The sequence below is a fragment of the Cherax quadricarinatus genome, chromosome 48 (assembly GCF_038502225.1).
Source record: "Cherax quadricarinatus isolate ZL_2023a chromosome 48, ASM3850222v1, whole genome shotgun sequence".
In the NCBI taxonomy this organism is placed as follows: domain Eukaryota; kingdom Metazoa; phylum Arthropoda; class Malacostraca; order Decapoda; family Parastacidae; genus Cherax; species Cherax quadricarinatus.
In genome coordinates, this window is record NC_091339.1 from 23,604,702 (window position 1) to 23,630,958 (window position 26,257).

The following is a 26,257-nucleotide window of genomic DNA, read 5'->3' on the forward strand; positions in this document are numbered from 1 at the left end:
GTCTTCAGGTATGAACCAAGAATACACGACAACGTCTTCAGGTATGAACCAAGAACACACGACAACATCTTGAAGTACAAACCAAGACTCCAGACACTCAAGTCGGATCCCAATAGTTACAAAAAAAAAAAAATCATCTACCTTCATTTACGTCTACGCTTTTGGGTCGCTAGCACGAACAGCCTCGTTGAGGAGGAGGATCCTTGTGGTCAGTCTTAGAAGGTTGGTAAATCGTTCGCAGGAACGCCTGAAGACACACAATGAAAATCACTGTTCTCTTCGATGGGAATGTATAAAAACCGTACAGGCCACACAGCGCCATGGTAATGGATTATAATCACGTTTGATACAAAGGTAAGGTACCTCCAATTCCCTTTAGCACCAAGGTACCTTTGTAAGTAGAAAAAAACTACGATCCTTCCTTATTAACAAGGCAATGTACTGTCACCAACGAGACTTCAAAGAGAGGCAATTTAACTCAAGCCACAACTTTTCTAAGAGGATCCAGCCTGGCAAAGACTCTAGCCTGGTAAGAGGAGGATCTGAATTAAATATGCCGCACTCATGAAAGGGATAAAAGACATGAGTGAAAGTCAGTGACAAAGACTGCCTTCAGAGCTTCAATGGAGGAACAGCTGTGCCCCGTCTCCCCACACTGTGCCTTCAACAAAATACCTCGGCATAGTGAAAATAACACAAGACACTTCTAAAACAACACAAGACACTGCTAAAACAACACAAGGCACTTCTAAAACAACACAATGCACTGCTAAAACAAGACAAAAAATCAGCAGAAAATATGGTGCTTAGATAAGGACACTCATTATTCACGACATCCATTACATGAAAAGTGTCTCCCAAACTGGCTTAAGTCTTCTAATAATTACCCTGAACTGAACACAAGTGTTCTAATGCACAGTTCGTCTCTTTCATCACACCAGGGCACTAGTTATTTTATTACTCTTGAAAAGACAGCAGAAAATCCATATTGCAAAGAATCTCAGCCTTCCTGCCCCAGTTCACACTGAATACAGGTGTATTTACAGCAAGGAGAAGCGGACTAATATGGTCTAAACTGTCTCAATAGTAAGGGTCGGCAAGCAAGAAACATCAGGAGGAGCCTCGCTACTGCTAGATGCCCGGCAGAGACAAAACCTGGGATTAGGCCGCGAGGGTGTTGACTCTCGGAACACACAAAAGCTAGACTCCAGTAATCCTGGTAACGGTCCAAAAAGGATCACTATCCATCCTTGTAAGAACGGAAGACTCTTAGCGTGGAACTATACCTGTGTAAACAGGGAGGTGCTGCTGATCACAGGGAAAGATACAAAATCGGCAAATATGAGCTTTAGTCATTGGTGCACTTGCTCTATCAGGATGGCAGACCCTTGGACAAATCTTCGTTTTGCTACGTGTCTTGGCTTTCAGTGCCACCTCTGGCTTTTTCTACCTCTAGACTACCTGTAGACAATTCAGGGGGTCATCGCCCCCGCAGCCCGGTCCTGGACCAGGCCGCCTGGGTGATCTGATCAATCATGCCCTAGGTACTGGCAGCTTATCCTAATATTTACATTACTGTTCCCTTGTGGGTTTATCCCTTCCACTGATCAATGTTCATTAAGACTGTGTTACGGTTGCACAACCACTCGTTTAACCAATGTTTATTAATGTTATTGTTAAGTTACACAGACCGAGTCGCAGACCAGGCCGCAGGGGCGTTGACCCCCGAAACCTTCTCCAGGTATACACACCCACTCGTTAACCACTGTTTAGTAATGTTATTAAGGTTACATACCCACTCGTTAACCAATGTTTATTAAGGTTAGTGTTAAGATATACATACTTCATATCACGTTAACCTAACAACAAACAATTCATATAAAAAATATGTCAATTTGCATGTGGAAATATGAAGGATCTCAGTGACTTACAGAGAGTGAGTTAAGAGCCGCAGGAAGTGCAACACACAAGCAACACCACTACATATGGTAGTTCATATCACCACCACTTCAGGCAGATCACTCAACAAATATCACAGCTACATAAGGCAGATCACTCTATAAATATCACATCAGGCAGATCACTCAACAAATATCACAGCTACATAAGGCAGATCACTCTACAAATATCACATCAGGCAGATCACTCAACAAATATCACAGCTACATAAGGCAGATCACTCTACAAATATCACAAGTACATAATACATCAACGCTCAATCAATGACAGGCGGCATCTAAAACTTCACTTTCTCCACGTCAGTCAGGCTGGTAGGTCATATGCGATATTTCTGGCCTTCAAACCTGACGTGGCCCGCTGTTACCCGGAGTGGAACGATAACCTTTCATCCTGTACCAAGAAAGGGCGAACCTCTGTTTAATAAACGGTAACGGCACACGCCATGACAACGGGGAGAGTTATGCGTCGACAAACGGGAATGGCTCCCGTTCCGAAAGACATTAGGCCTCTCTCCCCCTCCATAGGCCTCCGTTGTCCTCCCGGTGACATACCTGTGACTGATCTCAAGGGTTTTTCTAAACAAAGAGATAAGTGCAAATGAACCAAGATTAACACCTTGAAGGATACCTGAAGTACCTTTCCTGGACTCAATGCCCCCCGTGGCCCGGTCTCAGGCCAGGCCTCCTGGATCAAGGCCTGATCAACCTGGCTGTTACTGCTGATCGCACGTAGTCCAGTGAACGAACCACAGCCCAGCTGATCAGACACTGATTTCAGGAACTTGTCCAGTTTCCTCTTGAAGGCCACCAAATGTTTGTTGGTAAATCCCCGTATGCATGGAGAGAGGACACTGAAGAGTCGTGGAACTCTTGACACTTATGGAATTCTCTCTCAGTGCATTCTACACTGTCCGCCAAGTCTCTAGTTGTTACACGTAGTGATTTCAGTGTTCAGGTTTGGGACCAGCACCTCGAGGATTTTCCAGGTGTCGATTATTGTGTTACTTTATCGCTTACGCACAGAGGAATACAACTGAAGGGACATTATATACAGATCATATTTCTTCCCCATTTTGATGTTTGGTCTGATCAACAACTGAACCTCTTTATCATTTCTGCATATTTATAGGCACTGAGGTGCTTCCAGCTGACTGGCTGATGACATTAACGAGCAAGTGTACAGGTGGTGTACTTAATAAAGTGGCCACCGTGTATGTGATATATATGTCGTGCCGAATAGGTAAAACTTGCGATTTACCTGGTTACCTGGAGGTTATTCCTGGGATCAACGTGCCCCGCGGCCCGGCCCATGACCAGGCCTCCCGGTGGATCAGGGCCTGATTTTGGCTTAAATACCAACGCTCTTCTTGCCGAATAAGCCAAGCGAAATTTTGTGTATGCACTAATTTTCCAAAAATCATTCTGAACATAACGAAAAAAAAATGATTCCAGTGTTTTAGTTTATTATTAAATTATTGTAAACTTGTCTAAAATATATTTAGTTTCGTTAGGCTAAATTAAATTGAGCTTGTTATAATAAGGTTAGGTAAGTTTTCTGAGTTTCTTTTAGTACAAAATTATTATTAATTTTTGCATTAACATAAATGAAAAATGTATCTTTAAACACATAAGAGAAAATTTTAGAAAGGACTTAATTTTAAATGAGTTCTTGCTAATTGACCAGATTTACCTATTCGGCACGACATATATATATATATATATATATATATATATATATATATATATATATATATATATATATATATATATATATATGTAATAAGATCACAGTAAACAGGTGATTTCAGAATATGCAGAAGTGAGAAGTTCCAAGCGCTTTCGTGACTACTCACATTATCAAGGAACAATGATAATGGGAGTAGTCACGAAAGCGCTTGGAACTTCTCTATTCTTTCACAGAGGTTGTTTTGCATATATATATATATATATATATATATATATATATATATATATATATATATATATATATATATATATATATATATATATATATATATGTCGTGCCGAATATGTAAAACTGGTCAATTAGCAAGAACTCATTTAAAATTAAGTCCTTTCTGAAATTTTCTTTTATACGTTTAAAGATATATTTTTTTCATAAATGTTGATGTAAAAATTTGTAATTTTGCACCAAAAGGAACTTAGAAAACTTACGTAACCTTATTATAACAAGAACAATTTATTTTAGCCTAACCCAAGTAAATATATTTTAGATTTGTTTACAATAATTTAATATTAAACAAACACAATCAAATATATTTTTTTCGTTAGGTTCAGAATGATTTTAGCGATATTATTGCATACACAAATTCTCACTTGTCTTATATGGCAAGATGAGCGTTGCTATTTAAGCCAAGATCGCAAGTTCTGCCTATTCGGCACGACATGTATATATATATATATATATATATATATATATATATATATATGTGTGTGTGTGTGTACTCACCTAGTTGAGGTTGCGGGGGTCGAGTCCGAGCTCCTGGCCCCGCCTCTTCACTGATCGCTACTAGGTCACTCTCTCTGAACCGTGAGCTTTATCATACCTCTGCTTAAAGCTATGTATGGATCCTGCCTCCACTACATCGCTTCCCAAACTATTCCACTTACTGACTACTCTGTGGCTGAAGAAATACTTCCTAACATCCCTGTGATTCATCTGTGTCTTCAACTTCCAACTGTGTCCCCTTGTTACTGTGTCCAATCTCTGGAACATCCTGTCTTTGTCCACCTTGTCAATTCCTCTCAGTATTTTGTATGTCGTTATCATGTCCCCCCTATCTCTCCTGTCCTCCAGTGTCGTCAGGTTGATTTCCCTTAACCTCTCCTCGTAGGACATACCTCTTAGCTCTGAGATTAGTCTTGTTGCAAACCTTTGCACTTTCTCTAGTTTCTCTACGTGCTTGGCTAGGTGTGGGTTCCAATATGGGCCTAACGTACACGGTGTACAGGGTCCTGTGTGTGTGTGTGTGTGTGTGTGTGTGTGTGTGTGTGTGTGTGTGTGTGTGTGTGTGTGTGTGTAGAAAAGATAAAAAAATAACTGACAGATAGGAGCGTGCCTGCCGGATGCAAACAGAAAAAGCCTGACAGATCAGGCAATTCACCAGTTAAGCCTGGTCTGAGGCCGGGCTTCCAGAGTAGGAAAAACCATGAAAATTGGTCACATTTACATCACGTATAAATAGCGCTGTATATATATATATATATATATATATATATATATATATATATATATATATATATATATATATATATATATATATATATATATATATATATATATATATATATATATATATATATATATATATGTGTGTGTGTGTGTGTGTGTGTGTGTAAATACTGGCTATTTGTGTATATGCTGACTATTTGTGTAAATGGTGACTATTTCTGTAAAAACTATTTGTGGAAATGATGGCTACATTTGTGTAAATGCTAGCTATATTCCTGTAAATAATGGCTGTATATAAATGCTGACTGTATTCCTGTAAATACTGGTTGTATTCCTGTAAATGCCGCCTGTATGTGTGTAAACGCTGTCTGTATTTGTGTAAATGGAAGGCACTCATGCCATTTTTCAGGACATACGGCAGATATAAAACACCAAACACGGCGGATTAACCAAACAAACGAAATAAACAGTTTTTTCAGTCATATAAATATCGCAGCGGAGTATATAACGCGCAGACACAAATATATGTGCGTGTATATAATGTGTACACACAAACCCACACACATACACATGGTACGTATGCAGTTGTGTGTGGGGGAGCGGGAGGGGGTAGGGGAGAGGGGGAGAGCTGTTCCAACCTTGCCACTAACATTAAACGCCGTGAACAAAATGTGTGCGCGTTTATAGAGTACAGTATGTGTACGTGACCAACACTGTCACACACAACTTAAAATACACACACACACGCTACTCGAATTTAACCCAGCCAAATGCAAAGTCATGAAGATCGGGGAAGGGCAAAGAAGACAGCAGAGTATAGGCTAGGTGGCCAAAGACTGCAAACTTCACTTAAGGAGAAAGATCCTAGGGTGAGTATAACACCGAGCACGTCTCCGGAAGCACACATTAACCAGATAACTGCTGCAGCATATGGGCGCCTAGCAAATCTGAGGATAAGAGTTCCGATACCTCAGTAAAGAATCGTTCAAGACACTGTACACCGTGTACGTCAGGCCCATACTGGAGTATGCAGCACCAGTTTGCAACCCACACCTGGTCAAGCACGTCAAGAAATTAGAGAAAGTGCAAACGTTTGCAACAAGACTTGTTCCAGAGCTAAGGGGAATGTTCTACGAAGAAAGGTTAAGGGAAATAGGCCTGACGACACTGGAGGACAGGAGGGTTAGGGGAGATATTATAACGACACACAAAATATTACGAGGAATAGATAAGGTGGACAGAGACAGGATGTTCCAGAGAGGGGACACAGAAACAAGGGGTCACAATTGGAAGTTGAAGATTCATCCGAGTCAAAGGGATGTTGGGAAGTACTTCTTCAGTCACAGAGTTGTCAGGAAGTGGAATAGTCTGGAAAGTGAGGTAGTGGAGGCAGGAACCATACATAGCTTTAAAACGAGGTATGATAAAGCTCATGGAGCAGAGAGAGAGGACCTAGTAGCGATCAGTGAAAAAGCGGGGCCAGGAGGTGAGTCTCTACCCTTGCAATCACAAGTAGGTGAGTATATATATATAATGTCGTGCCGAATAGGTAAAACTTGCGATTTTGGCTTAAATAACAACGCCCTTCTTGCCGAATAAGGCAATAGAAAATTTGTGTATGCAATAATTTCGCAAATATCATTCTTTAAGCGTAAAAGAGAAAATTTTAGACAGGACTTAATTTTAAATGAGTTCTTGCTAATTGAGCAGTTTTACCTATTCGGCACGACATATATTAGGCACCTGTCTACCTCGCAAAAACAACAGTGGCAGCCACATCCACAAAACAGCGACTTTATAAACACCAACAACTGGAGAGAGAAGTGACTGGGAGGAAGAAGGGAGGGAAGGATGGAAGTGAAGGAAGCAGGGCGAGAGGAGGCAAGGAAAAGAGCTGAAGGATGCGAGAGAGAAAGGAAGATGGGAGATAAGGAAAGATGGGGGGAAAAGGGGAAGGGATATATGAGAGAGAGGCGCCATGATGGGGAAGAAAGAATGGGAAGGGGAAATGAGTGAAGGAATGAATGAAGAACGAGGCGAAGATGATGATCGAGGCTAAGAGGAAGGAAGCATTACAAAAGGAGGAGAAACGGAAGGAGAGGAGGAGGGTAAGAGGAAGGCAAGAATGAAGAGGAAGGATGATATAAAGTTCCATTGGTGACAGTGATAAGGGAAGATGCTAGGGGAGAGAGAGAGAGAGAGAGAGAGAGAGAGAGAGAGAGAGAGAGAGAGAGAGAGAGAGAGAGAGAGAGAGAGAGAGAGAGAGAGAGAGACAGACAGACACAGACAGAGAGAGAGAGAGAGAGAGATTATCTGCTGCTAAGAACACTTGAATAATGTAACATAAACGTAATAAATAAAGAGTGAATGATAGACTGCTACAAGTAGAAGAGCTAGAGAATAGGAAGTAAGATTAACAACGCGGATTACAAAAATGTAAATAACACAATATCATACAAGTAACGGAGGAGGGAATAACCTCAATAACACCAGAATAAGGAAAGATGGAACAGCATCAGTAACAGAAGAACGACACATCAACACACACATCATCACTGGATGATCAACACCTTCCAGGGTCATTCACGGTTAGGATTTCGAGCCAAGAGCTACAGTTCGACCCTGGCCAAAAACCCAAATAGGTAAGTACACGCCATTCTCTGGTTAAAGAAAAAGACGAGTCTGCCAAGTTAAAGATAATAGATAAGACTAAGGATACAGGAAGGGAGAAGAATCAGAGATGACGAAGTGGACGATCACAAGATACATGACACAGGGAAGATCTTGCCGTATCTCCAATATGGGAGAGAGAGGAAGAGGCATTTGGGTGAAGGATGGTTAGTGAGGTGTGAGTAAATACACACACACACACAATACAATATATATATATATATATATATATATATATATATATATATATATATATATATATATATATATATATATATATATATATATATATATTTTCAACAAGTCGGCCGTCTCCCACCGAGGCAGGGTGACCCAAAAAAGAAAGAAAATCCCCAAAAAGAAAATACTTTCATCATTCAACACTTTCACCACACTCACACATTATCACTGTTTTTGCAGAGGTGCTCAGAATACAACAGTTTAGAAGCATATACGTATAAAGATATACAACATATCCCTCCAAACTGCCAATATCCCAAACCGCTCCTTTAAAGTGCAGGCATTGTACTTCCCATTTCCAGGACTCGAGTCCGACTATATGAAAATAACCGGTTTCCCTGAATCCCTTCACTAAATATTACCCTGCTCACACTCCAACAGATCGTCAGGTCCCAAGTATCATTCGTCTCCATTCACTCCTATCTAACACGCTCATGCACGCTTGCTGGAAGTCCAAGCCCCTCGCCCACAAAACCTCCTTTACCCCCTCTTTTCAACCCTTTCGAGGACGACCCCTACCCCTCCTTCCTTCCCCTATAGATTTATATGTTTTCCATGTCATTCTACTTTGATCCATTCTCTCTAAATGACCAAACCACCTCAACAACCCCTCTTCTGCCCTCTGACTAATGCTTTTATTAACTCCACACCTTCTCCTAATTTCCACACTCCTAATTTTCTGCATAATATTTACACCACACATTGCCCTTAGACAGGACATCTCCACTGCCTCCAACCGTCTCCTCGCTGCTGCATTTACCACCCAAGCTTCACATCCATATAAGAGTGTTGGTACTACTATACTTTCATACATTCCCTTCTTTGCCTCCATAGATAACGTTTTTTGACTCCACATATACCTCAACGCACCACTCACCTTTTTCCCTCATCAATTCTATGATTAACCTCATCCTTCATAAATCCATCCGCCGACACGTCAACTCCCAAGTATCTGAAAACATTCACTTCTCCATACTCCTCCCCAATTTGATATCCAATTTTTCTTTATCTAAATCATTTGATACCCTCATCACCTTACTCTTTTCTATGTTCACTTTCAACTTTCTACCTTTACATACATTCTCAAACTCATCCACTAGCCTTTGCAATTTTTCTTTAGAATCTCCCATAAGCACAGTATCATCAGCAAAAAGTAACTGTGTCAATTCCCATTTTGAATTTGATTCCCCATAATTTAACCTCACCCCTCTCCCGAACACCCTAGCATTTACTTGTTTTACAACCCCATCTATAAATATATTAAACAACCATGGTGACATTACACATCCCTGTCTAAGACCTACTTTTACCGGGAAGTAGTCTCCCTCTCTTCTACACACCCTAACCTGAGCCTCACTATCCTCATAAAAACACTTAACAGCATTTAGTAACTTACCACCTATTCCATATACTTGCAACATCTGCCACATTGCTCCTCTATCCACTATCATATGCCTTTTCTAAATCCATAAATGCAATATAAACTTCCCTACCTTTATCTAAATACTGTTCACATATATGCTTCAATGTAAACACTTGATCTACACATCCCCTACCCACTCTGAAACCTCCTTGCTCATCCGCAATCCTACATTCTGTCTTACCTCTAATTCTTTCAATTATAACCCTACCGTATACTTTTTCTGGTATACTCAGTAAACTTATTCCTCTATAATTTTTACAATCTCTTTTGTCCCCTTTCCCTTTATATAAAGGGACTATACATGCTCTCCGCCAATCCCTAGGTACCTTCCCCTCTTTCATACATTTATTAAACATAAGTACCAACCACTCCAACACTATATCCCCCCCTGCTTTTAACATTTCTGTCATGATCCCATCAGTTCCAGCTGCTTTACCCCCTTTCATTCTACGTAATGCCTCACGTACCTCCACCACACTTACATTCTGCTCTTCTTCACTCCTAAAAGATGGTATACCTCCCTGGCCAGTGCATGAAATTACCGCCTCCCTTTCTTCAACATTTAAAAGTTCCTCAAAATATTCTCGCCATCTACCTAATACCTCCCTTTCCCCATCTACTAATTCCCCTACTCTGTTTTTAGCTGACAAATCCATACTTTCCCTAGGCTTTCTTAACTTGTTTAACTCACTCCAAAATTTTTTCTTATTTTCATTAAAATTTCTTGACAGTGCCTCTCCCACTCTATCATCTGCTCTCCTTTTGCACTCTCTCACCACTCTCTTCACCTTTCCTTTACTCTCCATATACTCTGCTCTTCTTATAACACTTCTGCTTTGTAAAAACCTCTCATAAGCTACCTTTTTCTCTTTTATCACACCCTTTACTTCATCATTCCACCAATCACTCCTCTTTCCTCCTGCCCCCACCCTCCTATAACCACAAACTTCTGCCCCACATTCTAATACTGCATTTTTAAAACTATTCCAACCCTCTTCAACCCCCCCACTACTCATCTTTGCACTAGCCCACCTTTCTGCCAATAGTCGCATATATGTATATGTATATATATATCGCATGCTCTCGCGAATTCCTTGCATTGTTCAAATCTCTAGTAAGGCTGATGCATGCAGGGGATGAGATGAAAAGCTGTAAGCCTTCTCCCTGAAAGCTGGCTGCCTTGGATCAAACGTGTAGCGCATGCTACACGCCAAGGTATTGGTCCAGTGTGGGTAGATTAGTAAAGCACTGCGTACCTTGTCCTAAGGTTCGTAGGTTCGAGTCTCCTTCAGCCAGAGATCAGTGTTTGTGTATATTTCGCATGCTCTCGCGAATTCCTTGCATATATATATATATATATATATATATATATATATATATATATATATATATATATATATATATATATATATATATATATATATTGTATAGCGTTCGGAATTTCACAAAAAATGTGAAATTCCAAACGCTTTCCTGATTTCTCACATTATTAAGGAATAGTAAAAACAACAGACCAGAAGACCTATAAGGCTGAGATTTTACCTTACTTATAACCTCCCACGCAACACGTCCCACCGAGCGTGGAAGTGTAATCACACGTAAACAAGAAAGGAGATTAGCTGATGTACATATATTTATCTCTGTCTGAGAATGAGATTGCAAGTTTACAAAGGCGGATAGCTAGGGGAATGAGTCGGTTTACTCCCCTATACTGAGGAACACTTGAAGGATGTTCTGACGGAGGATCAAACAAAAAATCAAGGATACCTTTAGCAAGGAGGAACACATGAAACAAACCTTAAAAGAGATGGTCAACAAAGATCAATTCCATATTTTAAGTGAATATCTCCGTGTGACACGCCACACTACAGCAGCACTCAACACCGGGCAAAACTCAACATCAAGTTACAACAACAACTGTTTGCTCAGAATTCATCTCCTGATAATGTTATTAATCTGCCCAATGTACATCTCAAGAAGTATGTGTTACTTAGTTTAACTCTGCCTCTAAACCTACTGTTAAACCACGGGCTAGAATGCAAAGTAAAAGGACACAAGTGCAACTAATGTGACATTTTTATTGTGGCAACGTTTCGCTCTCCAGGAGCTCACTGTCGGTAATTTTATCAACATTATTACATGTGGTAGAATGTTTTCAAAGTTGGACAAATACTTGTTTAACTTCAATTAGAATGAAGATTTCGTCAGTTTAAAAGGACACTTTGTTAAAAGGTATAAAAAATTCGTTTTGATAGTAAAAAAAAAAAAAGTTTGTCTTTTAAACTCCGCACTGTTAGAACTAAACAAAAGGCAACACTATTATAATCAAACGAGATAAATGTGTCAAAGATGTCAGGAACAAAGGTCAAAAAAACAATGTGACACCGCAAGTGATCTAAAGGTCAGTATATAATAGTACCAGAATGCTTTATGAACGACGTGTCGCCCGCACTGTGTGCTATATTAACAAACATTGTGGAGAGTGAGGCGAGGTGTGATGGGCACTTACCCGAGGGTATATAGACGTTGCCTGAGGGAGTCCTCACTAGACAGGAGGGCTCAAATTCCTCGGGGTGTCCCTGCGAGCCCTGGTATTGGACCGGGGCACCTTGGTGGTACTGGATGGGTACTGCCTGATATTGGGCGGAGGTGCCGTGAGGAGGACCAGAGTTGTGCACGCGACCGTTCAGACGTGACATGTCGTTGCGACCCCCACCCGGCCCGTCCCCGGCGCTCAGCAGGCCACCTGAAACACAACACAGGGCGTTACCTCACTCACTCCAGGGAACACAACACAGGGCGTTACCTCACTCACTCCAGGGAACACAACACAGGGCGTTATCTCACTCACTCCAGGGAACACAACACAGGGCGTTATCTTACTCACTCCAGGGAACACAACACAGGGCGTTATCTTACTCACTCCAGGGAACACAACACAGGGCGTTATCTCACTCACTCCAGGGAACACAACACAGGGCGTTATCTTACTCACTCCAGGGAACACAACACAGGGCGTTATCTCACTCACTCCAGGGAACACAACACAGGGCGTTATCTCACTCACTCCAGGGAACACAACACAGGGCGTTATCTCACTCACTCCAGGGAACACAACACAGGGCGTTATCTCACTCACTCCAGGGAACACAACACAGGGCGTTATCTCACTCACTCCAAGGAACACAACACAGGGCGTTATCTCACTCACTCCAGGGAACACAACACAGGGCGTTATCTCACTCACTCCAGGGAACACAACACAGGGCGTTATCTTACTCACTCCAGGGAACACAACACAGGGCGTTATCTCACTCACTCCAGGGAACACAACACAGGGCGTTATCTCACTCACTCCAGGGAACACAACACAGGGCGTTATCTCACTCACTCCAGGGAACACAACACAGGGCGTTATCTCACTCACTCCAAGGAACACAACACAGGGCGTTATCTCACTCACTCCAGGGAACACAACACAGGGCGTTATCTCACTCACTCCAGGGAACACAACACAGGGCGTTATCTCACTCACTCCAGGGAACACAACACAGGGCGTTATCTTACTCACTCCAGGGAACACAACACAGGGCGTTATCTTACTCACTCCAGTGAACACAAGGCGTTACTTCACTTACTCCACTCTAATAGATAAAACTTGTATATCTTTACTGCCAAAATGTACCTCCCCACTTTTTCCGCTCTTCTGTATTTAAATCACCTCTATTTAAATACAGTAGTCTGCTGTGCAGGAGAGACATGTCAGCAATAAAGATACCCAACTGTTTCACAAGTGTCTGAACAACTTGTTGGTAATTCAAAAAACATTGTTCAGTTAATAAAACGTTCAAATCACTATCAAAATATCATCCTGTCGTATATACTAAAATAACACGTTGCAGAACGAGCTTTATCAAGGTATAGGTAAGGAGTAAGAAGGGTTGGGTTCAAGGCGGCCTTGTCTAGCATGACATGAGGCCTACTGCAGTGCTCACTTCTTATGTTCTCGTAATTGGTAAGGAGCCGGGCAGTGATTAGTGAACCTCCACCACTCTAACGCTGAATGTAACACACGTGTTTAACACTTAGCTAAGTACATTACGAGTGAACAACAGGAACGCTGGTCCCCAAAAATAGCTAGTCCAGAGACCTGTCTCTTTCCTTCACAATTAACTCGGGTTTATAACAGATGAGCAGCTTTCAGAGCTCCTAACATAGTGTAAGACACTACACCCTGTCTGATCACGGTCTGAGCCGCGGGGGCGTTGACCCTCGGCCCCCCTCCAGGTATACTACAGGTACACTAACACAACAAGCAAAACAGAGCGCTAACCAAGTAACTCTACGGGAAACACTTACAATATTACAATGTCCTTCATAATGTGCAAAAACTATACGGTAAGCACAACTCATGTTTAAATAACGTCGATGTGTAGAACTCCGCGGTAAATACAACCCACGTTTCACTACATATATTCTCATCTGGTTACCTTAAGACAGTGGTTCCCAAACTGGGGGTAAATTACCCCCTGGGGGTAATTTAACCATTTTTGGGGGGTAATGGAGGGGTGACAGAAAAAAAAGTTATGAATTCTGAAAATCAAGAAAACAATGCGGTACCCGGTATGAGGATTATTAACTTTGTCTTAGTATATAAAGTTGTAAAGTAAACCTATTATAAGTAAGTAATAAAGTTAAACCAAATAACAATAAACATCAAAAACTAATATACAGTATTAGAAAAGAAGAAATATATAGCTAAGTGTGTGGAAACCCAAAAGTATTTTGACAAGTATGCTTCAGGACAAAAGTCACTCAGTAGCCCAGATCGACCTGTCCAGTATGCGTCACTCACTTCCTGAGGCTGCCTCTATTTCACACTGTCAGTTTATCTGTGAGCATCAGCCGAGGTAGACATAAGCTGGTATGTATGTGTACTGCCCTGTGCAGTATATAGTTAGTATTTACCCACTGTTACTGTGAATTTGTAGCTATTATTAATTTTATATATAATGTATGTGTGGTTCTTACGTTTTCAATGGTTTTGCTAGGATTAGCAGAGATTGCGAGGCTGTATACGTTCACATTTAGCCATATATATCAATAATAACAACATTTTGTGAAAGGGGTAACATGCTTTATGTGGCATGTTAAATTGGGTAACAAGCTGAAAAAGTTTGGGAACCACTGCCTTAAGACAATTTCTGGGGCCACCGCCACAGTGGTTCAATCCAAGGCAGGATCTCATAGCTGATGGCCTGATCAACTAGGCTGTTGGTGCTACCGTACCCAGAACGTAAGCACCACAGCCCACATGATGAGAGAGAACTTAAAAATATTTTAACCCCAAATCCTAAACATCCTAATCCACGGTAATATTAATTTTAAGACAAAAATGTAATGTAGCAAATGCTATAACAGCAGAAAAAATAGCAGCAGGAAGTTTGGATGAACAGTCAGACAAATAAAACTAGTAAATTTCCATTAGATCGTCAAATAGTGGAACTGACCATATTAAAATATACCCTTGACCTTATACTGACAATTAGTACGATCGAGTTAGAAAGTTAACGTTGAGAAACAGCAAACTCAGACCACATCACTGAAATTCACACACACACACACACACACACACACACACACACACACACACACACACACACACACACACACACACACACACATACATACACCAAAAATGCTGGTCACCACTGAAAACTTACGGGGACACCGACTAACTCTCTCTGTCTCTCCCTTGACACGAGTATTTCTATTTCTCGCCACTGTGATTTATGAGTGCTGAGTATGTTACAACAGTCTGCGGAACTTGCTGACGTGTTCAACCTTCTTCAACATTACAGTGGCTCGTGCATCTCAAGACTTTACCACACTGCCGGCGCCACTCTTCACCCACACCACAACCTTAAGCAAAACCTCCACTTCATATATACTAATTTTACTCAAGAATGAACAAGAGATCTTCAAAACAGTAGTAGCAACGGTAACAGAGTCAACAGTCACAGGTCATAGTTCTACATTTTTATAAGATAGCTGATATTTTTTCTTTGTCTAAAGCACCTAGGATGATTGGCACATCTTGTTATTACTATTTATACAACTGATTACGCATGTGTATACACTACACAGATAACCCGCACATAAGAGAGACGTTTCGGTCCGAGTTGTACCATTTACAAGACACACTAGCACACAAGAGTGTGGGAGCCAGTATATAAACAAATAGCTCCCTCACTCTCGTATGTTAGTGTGACCATGTGCGTGTTATTTGTGTATTGTTCCAGTCACGGTATTGTGCCTTTTTGTTCTTCACGTACATACACACCAGATTTCCGTTCTTATTAATAGCTCTTGTTCTTATAGCGCTTCCTTCCATCTGCATGGGAAAGTAGTGGTGTGGTTTGTAAGAATGCTTTCTCCGTAAGTCAAGCGTGTTGCAAAAGACGAATGAAATGCCGGGAGCAAGCGACTATTAAACCCCTTCTCTGCACTCTGTACTAAAACTACAGGAAAGTAAAGTCAGAATTGTGGCTATATGAATGTGCGTGGATGTAATATGAATGAGGAGTAACTGACTGCTGATGCCATGACGGAAAAGAAGCTGGACATCCTAGCTCTAAGCGAAACAAAGCTAAAGAGGCTGGGAGAATTTCAGAGAGTGGGAAACGAAGAGATTAATCAAGTTAGATCAGGTGTATCAAACAAGTACAACTAAAGGAGGTAGAAGTAATATTAAATTATCATGTAAGGGAGAAGAAGAGGGCGGGCTATAGATGCTTAAATTCAACAATTACGCACATTAGAATAAGGGCGAGATTGGAGAAGTTGGTTAAATTAAGAATTTATGTACCTAAGAAAGATACACAAATAACTCGCACATAGATGAGAGAAGCTTACAACAACGTTTCGGTCCGCCTTGGACCATTTACAAAATTACACTGTGATTTTGTAAATGGTCCAAGTCACAGTACTGTCTTTGTTCTACATAGATCTACCTGAGAAAGAGATGCAAAGGAGAGACAGAGAGATTTTGGGATGTGTACAGCGAATGTTTATGGAATTTTAAACCAAGTGAGACAATAATAGTTGTGGGGGACTTTAATGTTAATGTACACCTCTGCATTTCTTACATTTTGGTATAGTGGATATATTGAAGGGTATGTCTACACTAAGATACTGAAGGGTATGTCTACACTAAGATACTGAAGGGTATGTCTACACTAAGATACTGAAGGGTATGTCTACACTAAGATACTGAACGCAGATGTAACGTAGAAATAACCCAAATGTAACGCAGGTATAGCACAGATGTAACGTAGAAATGAAGCAGTGGTAATGAATAAAGAGAGTGAACAATATAACATGCAATAAGGCAGTGCACATGAAGGAACAACTTATCACAGATAACGAAGAAGAATGAAGCCGTAAATAACGAGTAATAACTACAGCATTATTAAGAGAACTTTGATAAAGGTGTGAATATTAGTGTTACTGAAGGTGGGTGTTGGTGGTGGGGATGGTGTGGCGGTGCACCGGTGGTGGTAGGGGTGGTGGTGCACTGGTGGTGGTGGGTGCAGTGTTGAGTGATGATGCACTACCTCCACTCATTTGTTATGATTAGTAGGAAGAGGAGGGAGGGGAGAACCGGGCACTTCAACTCCCACGACAACACACATCACCTCACTTATCATTCCTAGGGGAGAGAGGGGGAGGGGCGGAAGCTAGGAAGGAAGGTGGGCAGTTAAAATAACCAGCATTTGTTGAAAATCGCCTTAATTTATTAATATCAAGACTCATAAAGTTCCCGGAGGTCCCTACAGACACCTCGGTAATTATATAAACTAAGACAAAGGAGGAAAGGCCAATTGTTAGCACCTGAAAACAAGTGGCTATGAGCATGATATTATCATAAGAGCCTGTATTATCAATAGTTTACCTGTACTTGATTGCAGGAGCAATGGCACCCCCCACAATCCAATCCCAGACCAGGCGTCCTGTCTGACAGCCCTATCAATCAGATCTAAGAGAATAATAAACTTACTATCAACACATCCACATTCATCACTACCACTACAACTACCACAGCTGTAACTACTGCCATCGTTTTTACAACCAATCTCTGCCACATTTACTACTACTGCCGATGATGCTACTTTTTAGGTAACTACTTCTCTCTATTCTAGAATAATTGTGCACGCTAACAGCCTCTTTTAAACTAAGCGAAACCGCACAACTGGAGAAAGTACGAAGAACCCTCATTGTCAGTATAAATTCAGCCAAGCGCCTAAATTACTGAGAACACTTGAAGTCCTTGCCCTGTACTCCTCGGAGACGTGAAAGATACGTACGTAATTTACACCTGGAAAATTCTGGAGAGATTGGTCCCAAATCTTCACACTCCCTACCGAAGCAAGAGACTCGGCAGACGGTGTAAAATGCCTCCAATGTGAGCAGGAGTATAATGATTACACAGAAGTAACTCAAGTGTAAAGGAACAAAGACTTTTAACACCCTCTCCTCATACATAAGAGGAAGTACCAGTAGTCCTCTAGATGTCTTTGAGAGGAAACGGGATAAGTTCCTCAAGTTAGTTCCTCATCAGTTGGGCTATAATGCTTACGTTAGACTGCGTGCGGCCAGCACTAAAAGTCTATGTTATCAGTCCCAAGAAAATGAGGACTTGTCCAGAAGAGCACTATTAACACTAAGGGAAGAGAGTGGAGAAATGGGGAGGGGGAAGAGACGGAGAGAGGGAGAGAGGGAGAGGTAAAACTATTGAATATGAGAGAGCGAAGGGCGGCAAGCCAGTGAGAGAGTGAACGCGAAAGGAATCATGGTGGGGAGAGAGAAGAGTGAGGGGAAAGGATGTACACTCAAATACTTAAGTCTACCTCTTTCTTGAAGGAACTACTGCAGGAAGAATGACCAACATACGTTCTTCACAACATAACGGTCATGTTCTATGCTACGACAACACAAACTGCAAAAAAAGAAACATTACACCACCAATAACTAGTTAAATGCCAAACTTGTAATAAAAATGGACTCAGGTTGAAGAGTTAAGTTGCAAGAGACTTACCCTCGTATCCCCTGGTAAGGTGATCCCAGTTGCATGACTGCAGGCATGCAACAATGGCTCATGAGCGCCTGGGTGAACACTGGCAATATCGATTGCAAATCGCAGAGCCTACAGGCGAGGGACTGACCCCTTTGAAGGCCTCTTAATACTGATGATGGACGTCTATGAGGTGATGGCAGTTATCACCCTGATGAATGATGCATTGATTTAAGACTGAAGATTGACGAATGATGCATTAATATAAGACTGAAGCTTGACGATTAATAAAATGCAAGCTTTAAGCTTGACAGATAATGAAATCTAAGCTTGTAATCTTGACGAATAATGAAATTCAAGCTTCATGCTCGGCGTAAGAACATTTTACTGATACCCGAGCCAGGCCCATGGCCGGGCTCAGAGAGTAAACTCTCGAAACTCTTCAAAGGTATACCCGTGGAAAAAAAACTCAAAGGACAAGTAAGGCAACAAAGGCTAAGGGAGATTTGATCTAGATTTTACGTCCAAAGTCGTAACTTTAATACGCATCTCATAACCATCCTGTGTACGGCAGCGCAAGAATACGTGAAGGGTGTCGGAAGCTGCTGACAACTTAAACTTTGGTTATGTCAGGTAAGGTCTGTCAGGAAACAGGACAAGTGTTTCCTGACGTGGGCCTCTGTCGTATGATGACCTCGCAGCTGGAGTTTTTGGTCATCTGACCAAGGCCTTCCGCTGGCTTACCTTCCACCCCTTTAAGAATTATTGTTATGACTACAACTGGAACTGTTCTCTCAACTGTCCCTCCTCTCCTATATATACACTGGCTCCTTCACCTTCGTGTGTTAGTCTGACTTGTAAATGGTCCAAGTCGAACCGTAACGTTGCTATAAGCTTCTCTCTCCTATGTGCGGGTTTTCTCCAGGTTGGAACAAATCTCTGGTTGTCAAGAGGGAACCTGATGCCATGTTCCTTAAATTAGTTCCTGAGCAGCCAAGCTATGGTGCGTAAGCTGGGCTGCCTGCGATCAGCAACAACAGCCTGATCCATCAGGCCAGCAACTAGCAGGTCTAGTCTAAAATACCTCTCGAAGGAATCGTCATAAGGTTAGGTAAACGTACAGACCGATTTGATCTCGGACTCTCCCTCCCTAACACATAATTTGTCACAGTGTTAGTTTCTCTCTCTCTCTCTCTCCCCCTCTCCTCTCTCTGTATCTTTCTCTCTCTCCCCTCTCCTCTCTCTCTCTCTCTCTCTCTCTCTCTCTCTCTCTCTCTCTCTCTCTCTCTCTCTCTCTTTCTCCCCCCCAACATAAACCTCTCCTCTAGTGAGCAAGTCGTCCAGCAAACTGAGTTAGGATCAATCAGGCCCTACCAATCCTACACTCATTTTCCCTCAGTGAGGGGGGGCACAGAGGGTGGAGGGAGGGGTGGAGGGAAGGGTGAGAGGAAGGGCCCTGGTGAGGTATAGGGCAACATAAAGGGAAACTGGAGAGAGAACAACGAGAGATGGAGGAGGGGAACAACAAAAGAGGGACTTTACCTGCACATAGTTCAGGGGGAGGGGAGGAGGGTTCTCTGCTCTCCATGGCGGAGTCCCAGGCCAGACCTCCTGGGTGACAGCCTGATCAGTCAGACTGCTGGTGCTGGCCGCCCGCATCCCCGTTAATCAGGAACTAACGAGGAATTTATCACCTTCCTCTTGAAGATAGCCAGAAGTCTGTTGTTGCTTTAATAACCCTTATGTATAAAGGCTGCTGAAGAGTCTTGGTTCTTTACACTTATTATCTCTTGTACTAATGGCACCCCTGTATTTCACTGGAGATATTTTTCACCGCCTGAGAGCCCCTCGGTCTCGTAGGCAGCAACTTCAGTGTGCAGATCTGGGATCAATCCCTCCAATATTTTCAAGGAGTAAATTATAATGTCTCATTCTAAGACATGCTCCAAAGAATACAGATAAAGGGGCTACAAGTGTTCCGATAATTTAAGTGTTTGAGTTTAAGTTAGCAGGTTCTCTATACATTCACCAGCTCTATAATTTTGTCTGTCTTAAAAGGGGCTCTTAACTTACAGCAATATTCCAGTCTAGAAATAGTGACTAAGAGTACAATTGGCTTGGCATCTCTTATTCTGAAGGTTACAGTTACCCAGCTTATCGTTTTTCTTGCATTTGTGATAACATTGTTTCGATCTTTGAATGTGACATCTTCTGACATTAGTGGAATGAGTTCACTAAAAAAAAACTAAATACGGTTCAAAAGGGAACTTCATAAGCTCCTCAAGTCAGTTCTTGATCAGTCGGGTTGTGGTGCATACGTTGAGATGCGGGCAGCTAGTACCAACAGCGCGGATGCTGAGGCCATCGACCAGGAAGCCTGGTCTAGGACCGTGCCACAGGGGAGGTGAAACCTACAATCGTCTTCAGGAAATCTTCACGTTAAGTCCATCATATTAACCTCCCACTATGTTGAGTGGTTGGAGCTGGTTTTACTCTGTCCCAGATTATAGAGGGCGTTTCAAAATGATGGACCAGATTTGAAATCTCCGTGCAAGTGAAACTGAGTCTTTCTTTGAAAACATCATGTATATACTCAATTTTTTCACACCTCGAGGATGCCTGAAGGATACTTCCAAGAGTCAACGCTCCCACGGCCCGGTCCCAGACCTGCCCTCCTGGTGGATCAAGGCTTGATCAGCCTTGCTGGTACTGCTGGCCGCACGCAGTCCAACGTACGAACCACAGCCAGGGTGGTCAGCAACAGATTTGAGAAAATTTTACAGAATCCTCTTGAAGACAAAGAGAGGTTTGTAGGAGGGAGGGCGCTGAAGAGTCGGAGACCTCTGACACTCACTCTCGGTGTGCTTGTCACGGCCATTTTTCAGTGGATGTATTTTACACCATCTGTCGACTCTTGTCATACAGAGTTATTTCATAACGGAGTCAACGAAATTTGTACTCAGTGAATATCACACTTGTTTTCTGCGACCCGCTGGTAAACCTGCTTAACGTCACCTTGGAGATGCGCTTTGTCCTCCACGTATACCACCCTCATACACACTGTAGTATCCTCTGCTATGTTTACCTTTACCTTTGATGGGTTTTCAGAGTTTTCCCTCGTGGAACAACCCGGCCCTGGGCCAGGCTCGAGCAGCAGAGCTTCCCACTTCCTGACTTTATTTACAAGCTAAGAGTTGTTGCCTTCATCAGCTCATTTGAAAGCCTTTTTATTGTTATGAAACATACAAATAGGAAACAGCATGAAGTTGGAGCCATCTGTGGGCCAGCGACTTTACTTCCTTCCTTCAGTATCCTTATGACTATGACCCAGGCTGGTCATTCAGCAGGGTAAGGAACGCTGCAGGCTCGAGCCTCCGTTCACTAAAGACTTTACCCTCAGGAAACAAAGCCAAAATCAATTTTCGATAACGAGTGATCGGGAAAATTGATTATCTTTCTCAACCAAGAAACACGATGACTGGATATAGATAAATAACAGTAAATATATATGTGAATAAATGGTGATAAAGATTTAGGCAAACGGCAATAAAGATATAATTAATAATGACGAAAAAGCTATAAACTACAGCAAAGATAAATACAGATAAAGGTACACAAATGAAGATAAATATACAAAACTCGCCATAGAGATAAATAAAGATAAGGCCAAGAATGAAATTAACAGTAAATATGACTAAAGATAATTTCTTGATGTAGACCGGAAGACCACGGGGGGGTCATCGCCCCTGTGGCCCGGTCAAAGACCAGGCTCCCCTGGATGCGGGCCTGACCAATCAGACTGTTGGTGCTCACTTTCCACCAAACCACTTGACGTCTTCCAGAGGTAACTGCCAATTTAGATCGTCATCTTGCTGTGGTGCGTGCAGCTAGCTAGCACCAACAGCCTCGCCTCTAGCCTATCCACCTTACTCCTGCCCAACACTGCCAGATCCGCCCCGCCCATGTTAATAATTTCTGGGCCTGGTGTTTGATACAATTAGGTAGTAACAAGGCAGCGCTAACTCGGCACTACCTAACAACCCTGGCACCCTTGACGAGGATGGGGGGGAGGAGGACGGGGGAGGTGAGGGGTGTGATGAGCGGAAGAGGATAGACGGGAAGAAGAGGTGAGTAGAAGATGGACGGGAAGGAGAGGTGGGTAGATGGACGGGGAGGTGGGTAGATGGACGGGAGAGGTGGGTAGATGGACGGGAAGGAGAGGTGGGTAGAAGATGGACGGGAAGGAGAGGTGGGTAGAAGATGGACGATAAGGAGAGGTGGGTAGAAGATGGACGGGAAGGAGAGGTGGGTAGATGGACGGGAAGGAGAGGTGGGTAGATGGACGGGAAGGAGAGGTGGGTAGATGGGCGGGAAGCTGAGGTGGGTAGATGGACGGGAAGGAGATGTGGGAGGAGAATAGGTGTTGGGTAGTGCAGAATAAGAGAGTGAAGCGTGTATATCCCGGTGAAACAGTCAGCTGGTCAGGGTGATCACTTTCAAGTGTTACGGTCTTGTGGTAATCAGGGCAACAAGCCTCCAGAGCAGTAATAGGGGCAAATCAGGGGCAATCAGTCGGGGTGATTGGCGGCGAGGGGATGAAGGTGGGAGAATAAAGGGATGGGGATACATAAGGGATGACTCTGCCAATCAGAACAAAAAGGTCAGTCGTGCCCATCAGGACGGCTAGCATCCAATCCACTCAGGGAATGTCCCTTCATCGATCAATATATACAAGGGAAACCGCTAAACCCGCAGGAACCCTATAGAAAATGTGAAGCAATCATGCTTGATCCAAGGAAAGAGACGCTCTAATACCTTGGACTAAGAGCCCCTGAGCGGCATCAAGGATCCCCTCAAGCAATCATATATGAATTATAATCTAGCGTGTGAAGGAATCAACTGATGCAGGTCTGGAACCGGGTCTCGGGGGCGATGGCCCCCGATATCAACTACAGATCGACTAGTACAGGTAACATTATATAGCATAGTGGTATGGGGTTGCAAGCCGCTGGCAGCAACAGTCTGGCATACCAGGTCATCAACAAGGAAGCCTGGTCTCAGGCCGGGCTTCCGAGGAAAGAAGAACAATAGAAATCAGCTACATGTATGGCACAGGTAATTATTATTATTATTATTATTATTATTATTATTATTATTATTATTATTATTATAACGAAGCGCTAAACCCTTAATGGTATAGCACAGGTAAGATGGTCCTACAAGGATGAGGTAAACTTGCCACCTTGTGCCGGAAGGATGACCAGACAAGTGTCACATATGTACCAACTTGATGAGCACATTCTTAATATAGAGACAACTTCTCACACCACAAGTTTACAGGACTTTAAAATTTCTTAAAAAAAAAAAAAACAGTCTTCACTTATTCTGGTTATTAATATATAACTGAATCCAGAGTTCAACGAATTTTTGTATCCACACACACTAACAACAGTAAAATATTTATACAAAGAAGTATATACATACACTCATAACACGAATTAAATAGCATAGAAATAACACGAATATTTCATGTTTTTATAATTTAGAACGTGAGTTACAGTATATATATATATATATATATATATATATATATATATATATATATATATATATATATATATATATATAATATATATATATATATATATATATATATATATATATATATATATATATATAATATATATATATATATATATATATATATATATATATATATATATATATATATATATATATATATATATATATATATATATATATATATATATAATATATATATATATATATATATATATATATATATATATATATATATATATATATATATATATATATATATATATATATATATATATATATATATATATATATATATATATATATATATATATATATATATATATATATATATAATATATATATATATATATATAATATATATATATATATATATATATATATATATATATATATATATATATATATATATATATCGTGCCTAATATGTAAAACTGGTCAATTAGTAAGAACTCATTTAAAATTAAGTCCTTTCTAAAATTTTCTCTTATACGTTTAAAGATATATTTTTTTCATTAATGTTGATGTAAAAATTTAGAATTTTGCACCAAAAGGAACTTAGAAAACTTACCTAACCTTATTATAACAAGAACAATTTATTTTAGCCTAACGCAACTAAATATATTTTAGATTTGTTTACAATAATTTAATACTAAACAAACACAGTGAAATATATTTTTTTCGTTAGGTTCAGAATGATTTTGGCGAAATTATTGCATGCACAAATTTTCACTTGTCCTATATGGCAAGATGAGCGTTGCTATTTAAGCCAAGATAGCAAGTTCTGCCTATATATATATATATATATATATATATATATATATATATATATATATATATATATATATATATATATATATATATATATATAATCGTGCCGAATACGTAAAACTTGTGATTTTTGGCTTAAATAGCAACACACTTCTTGCCGAATATGGCAAGCGAAAAATTGTGTATGCAATCAGTTTTTGCTAATTGACCAGTTTTACCTATTCGGCGCACACATGTATGTGTATGTTTGAGGGGGGATGAACGTAACACTAAGACGAAGAATAACCGAAAAGAGAAAAGCAAAGGGAAATTGGAGTATCCAAGACTTCGAGAGGAATACCTGCACTTTACCTTTGGTATACCTTTAGTAAACATTTGGAGGGTTGTAGGTATTCTGGCCCCCGCCACAGCCTGGTCTCAGACCAGTGCTCCTCTGGTCGTGTCATCTTCACACCAACACGTCAGCTTAAACATCACCTACGGTACATCTATTCCGTACAGACCCAGGCTCAATACAGTCACCTCTCTTATAAAGCTGCTTTATTCGGTGAAATATCTTTATTAAGTGAGACTATAAGTACTTCCAAAATTGAATAGGCTAGGCCTACATTTTTTTTAATGGCATTTACGAAAAATCGCACTGGATAGAAGCGCTTTAGAAGAGAGCTGACCGTACATTCATCACTTTATTCAATTGGCTTTTATTAAAATTACTGATTCCCTGCATAAAATACAGTTCCATGAATTGTTTTATTTACCAGATATAATGCCAAATGAATGGCCGCAGTATCAGCCCAGCTGATACGCCGCCGAACAAATATATAAATTATAATTTATGATGAGATTGGAATTCTGCCATGGACTCACGTACGGAATTCTGAAATGGACTCGTGGGAATTGTGATTTTCGACTTCAGAGTACCTATAAATACAAAGTGTGATTTCAGACTTCAGAATTCCGGTAGCTAAATACAAATCAGTGAGCTATAAAAAGGCTTAATGATAGGGCTAAATGATTTTCTGTATTTTTTTTTGACAATATAAAAAAGAGAGCACAGTAGAGGCGGCTACTAACTGATATAAAGACCATGCAGAATAAGCTTGAACCGGGACATTGTCCGGCTCAGGGTGAGGCTGTAAGCTTGTGCAGTGATATACCTTTACCTTCGATGAGTTCCGAGAGTTTTCCCGGAGTCCGGCCACAAGCAAGTGTTTTTGTATTCATAACTGTGACCATAATGCCTCCGCATGCAGTTACCTGCTTTATACCACAGAATAAAGTCAAAACTATAAAGACATCCCCTGGCTCTAAATGACCTACTGTTGACATCAGTAACGAAATAATGTTTC

The 26,257-nt window shown here is 41.1% G+C and overlaps 1 protein-coding gene across 5 annotated transcripts in view; it reads right to left on the reverse strand.

The window, feature by feature from the left end:
- The window catches only part of LOC128696087 (teneurin-m-like), a 395,373-nt gene that overhangs the window by 218,566 nt on the left and 150,550 nt on the right, over nt 1–26,257 (reverse strand). For 4 of the 5 annotated variants that reach the window (XM_070094985.1, XM_070094986.1, XM_070094984.1 and 1 more), the window contains one exon: nt 11,994–12,230. The exons of the other annotated variant lie outside the window; for it this stretch is intronic. In XM_070094985.1, the coding sequence (XP_069951086.1) occupies nt 11,994–12,183 (190 nt within the window). In that variant the 5' untranslated portion in view covers nt 12,184–12,230. The remainder of the gene's footprint in view (nt 1–11,993; nt 12,231–26,257) is intronic. 5 annotated transcript variants of the gene reach the window in all.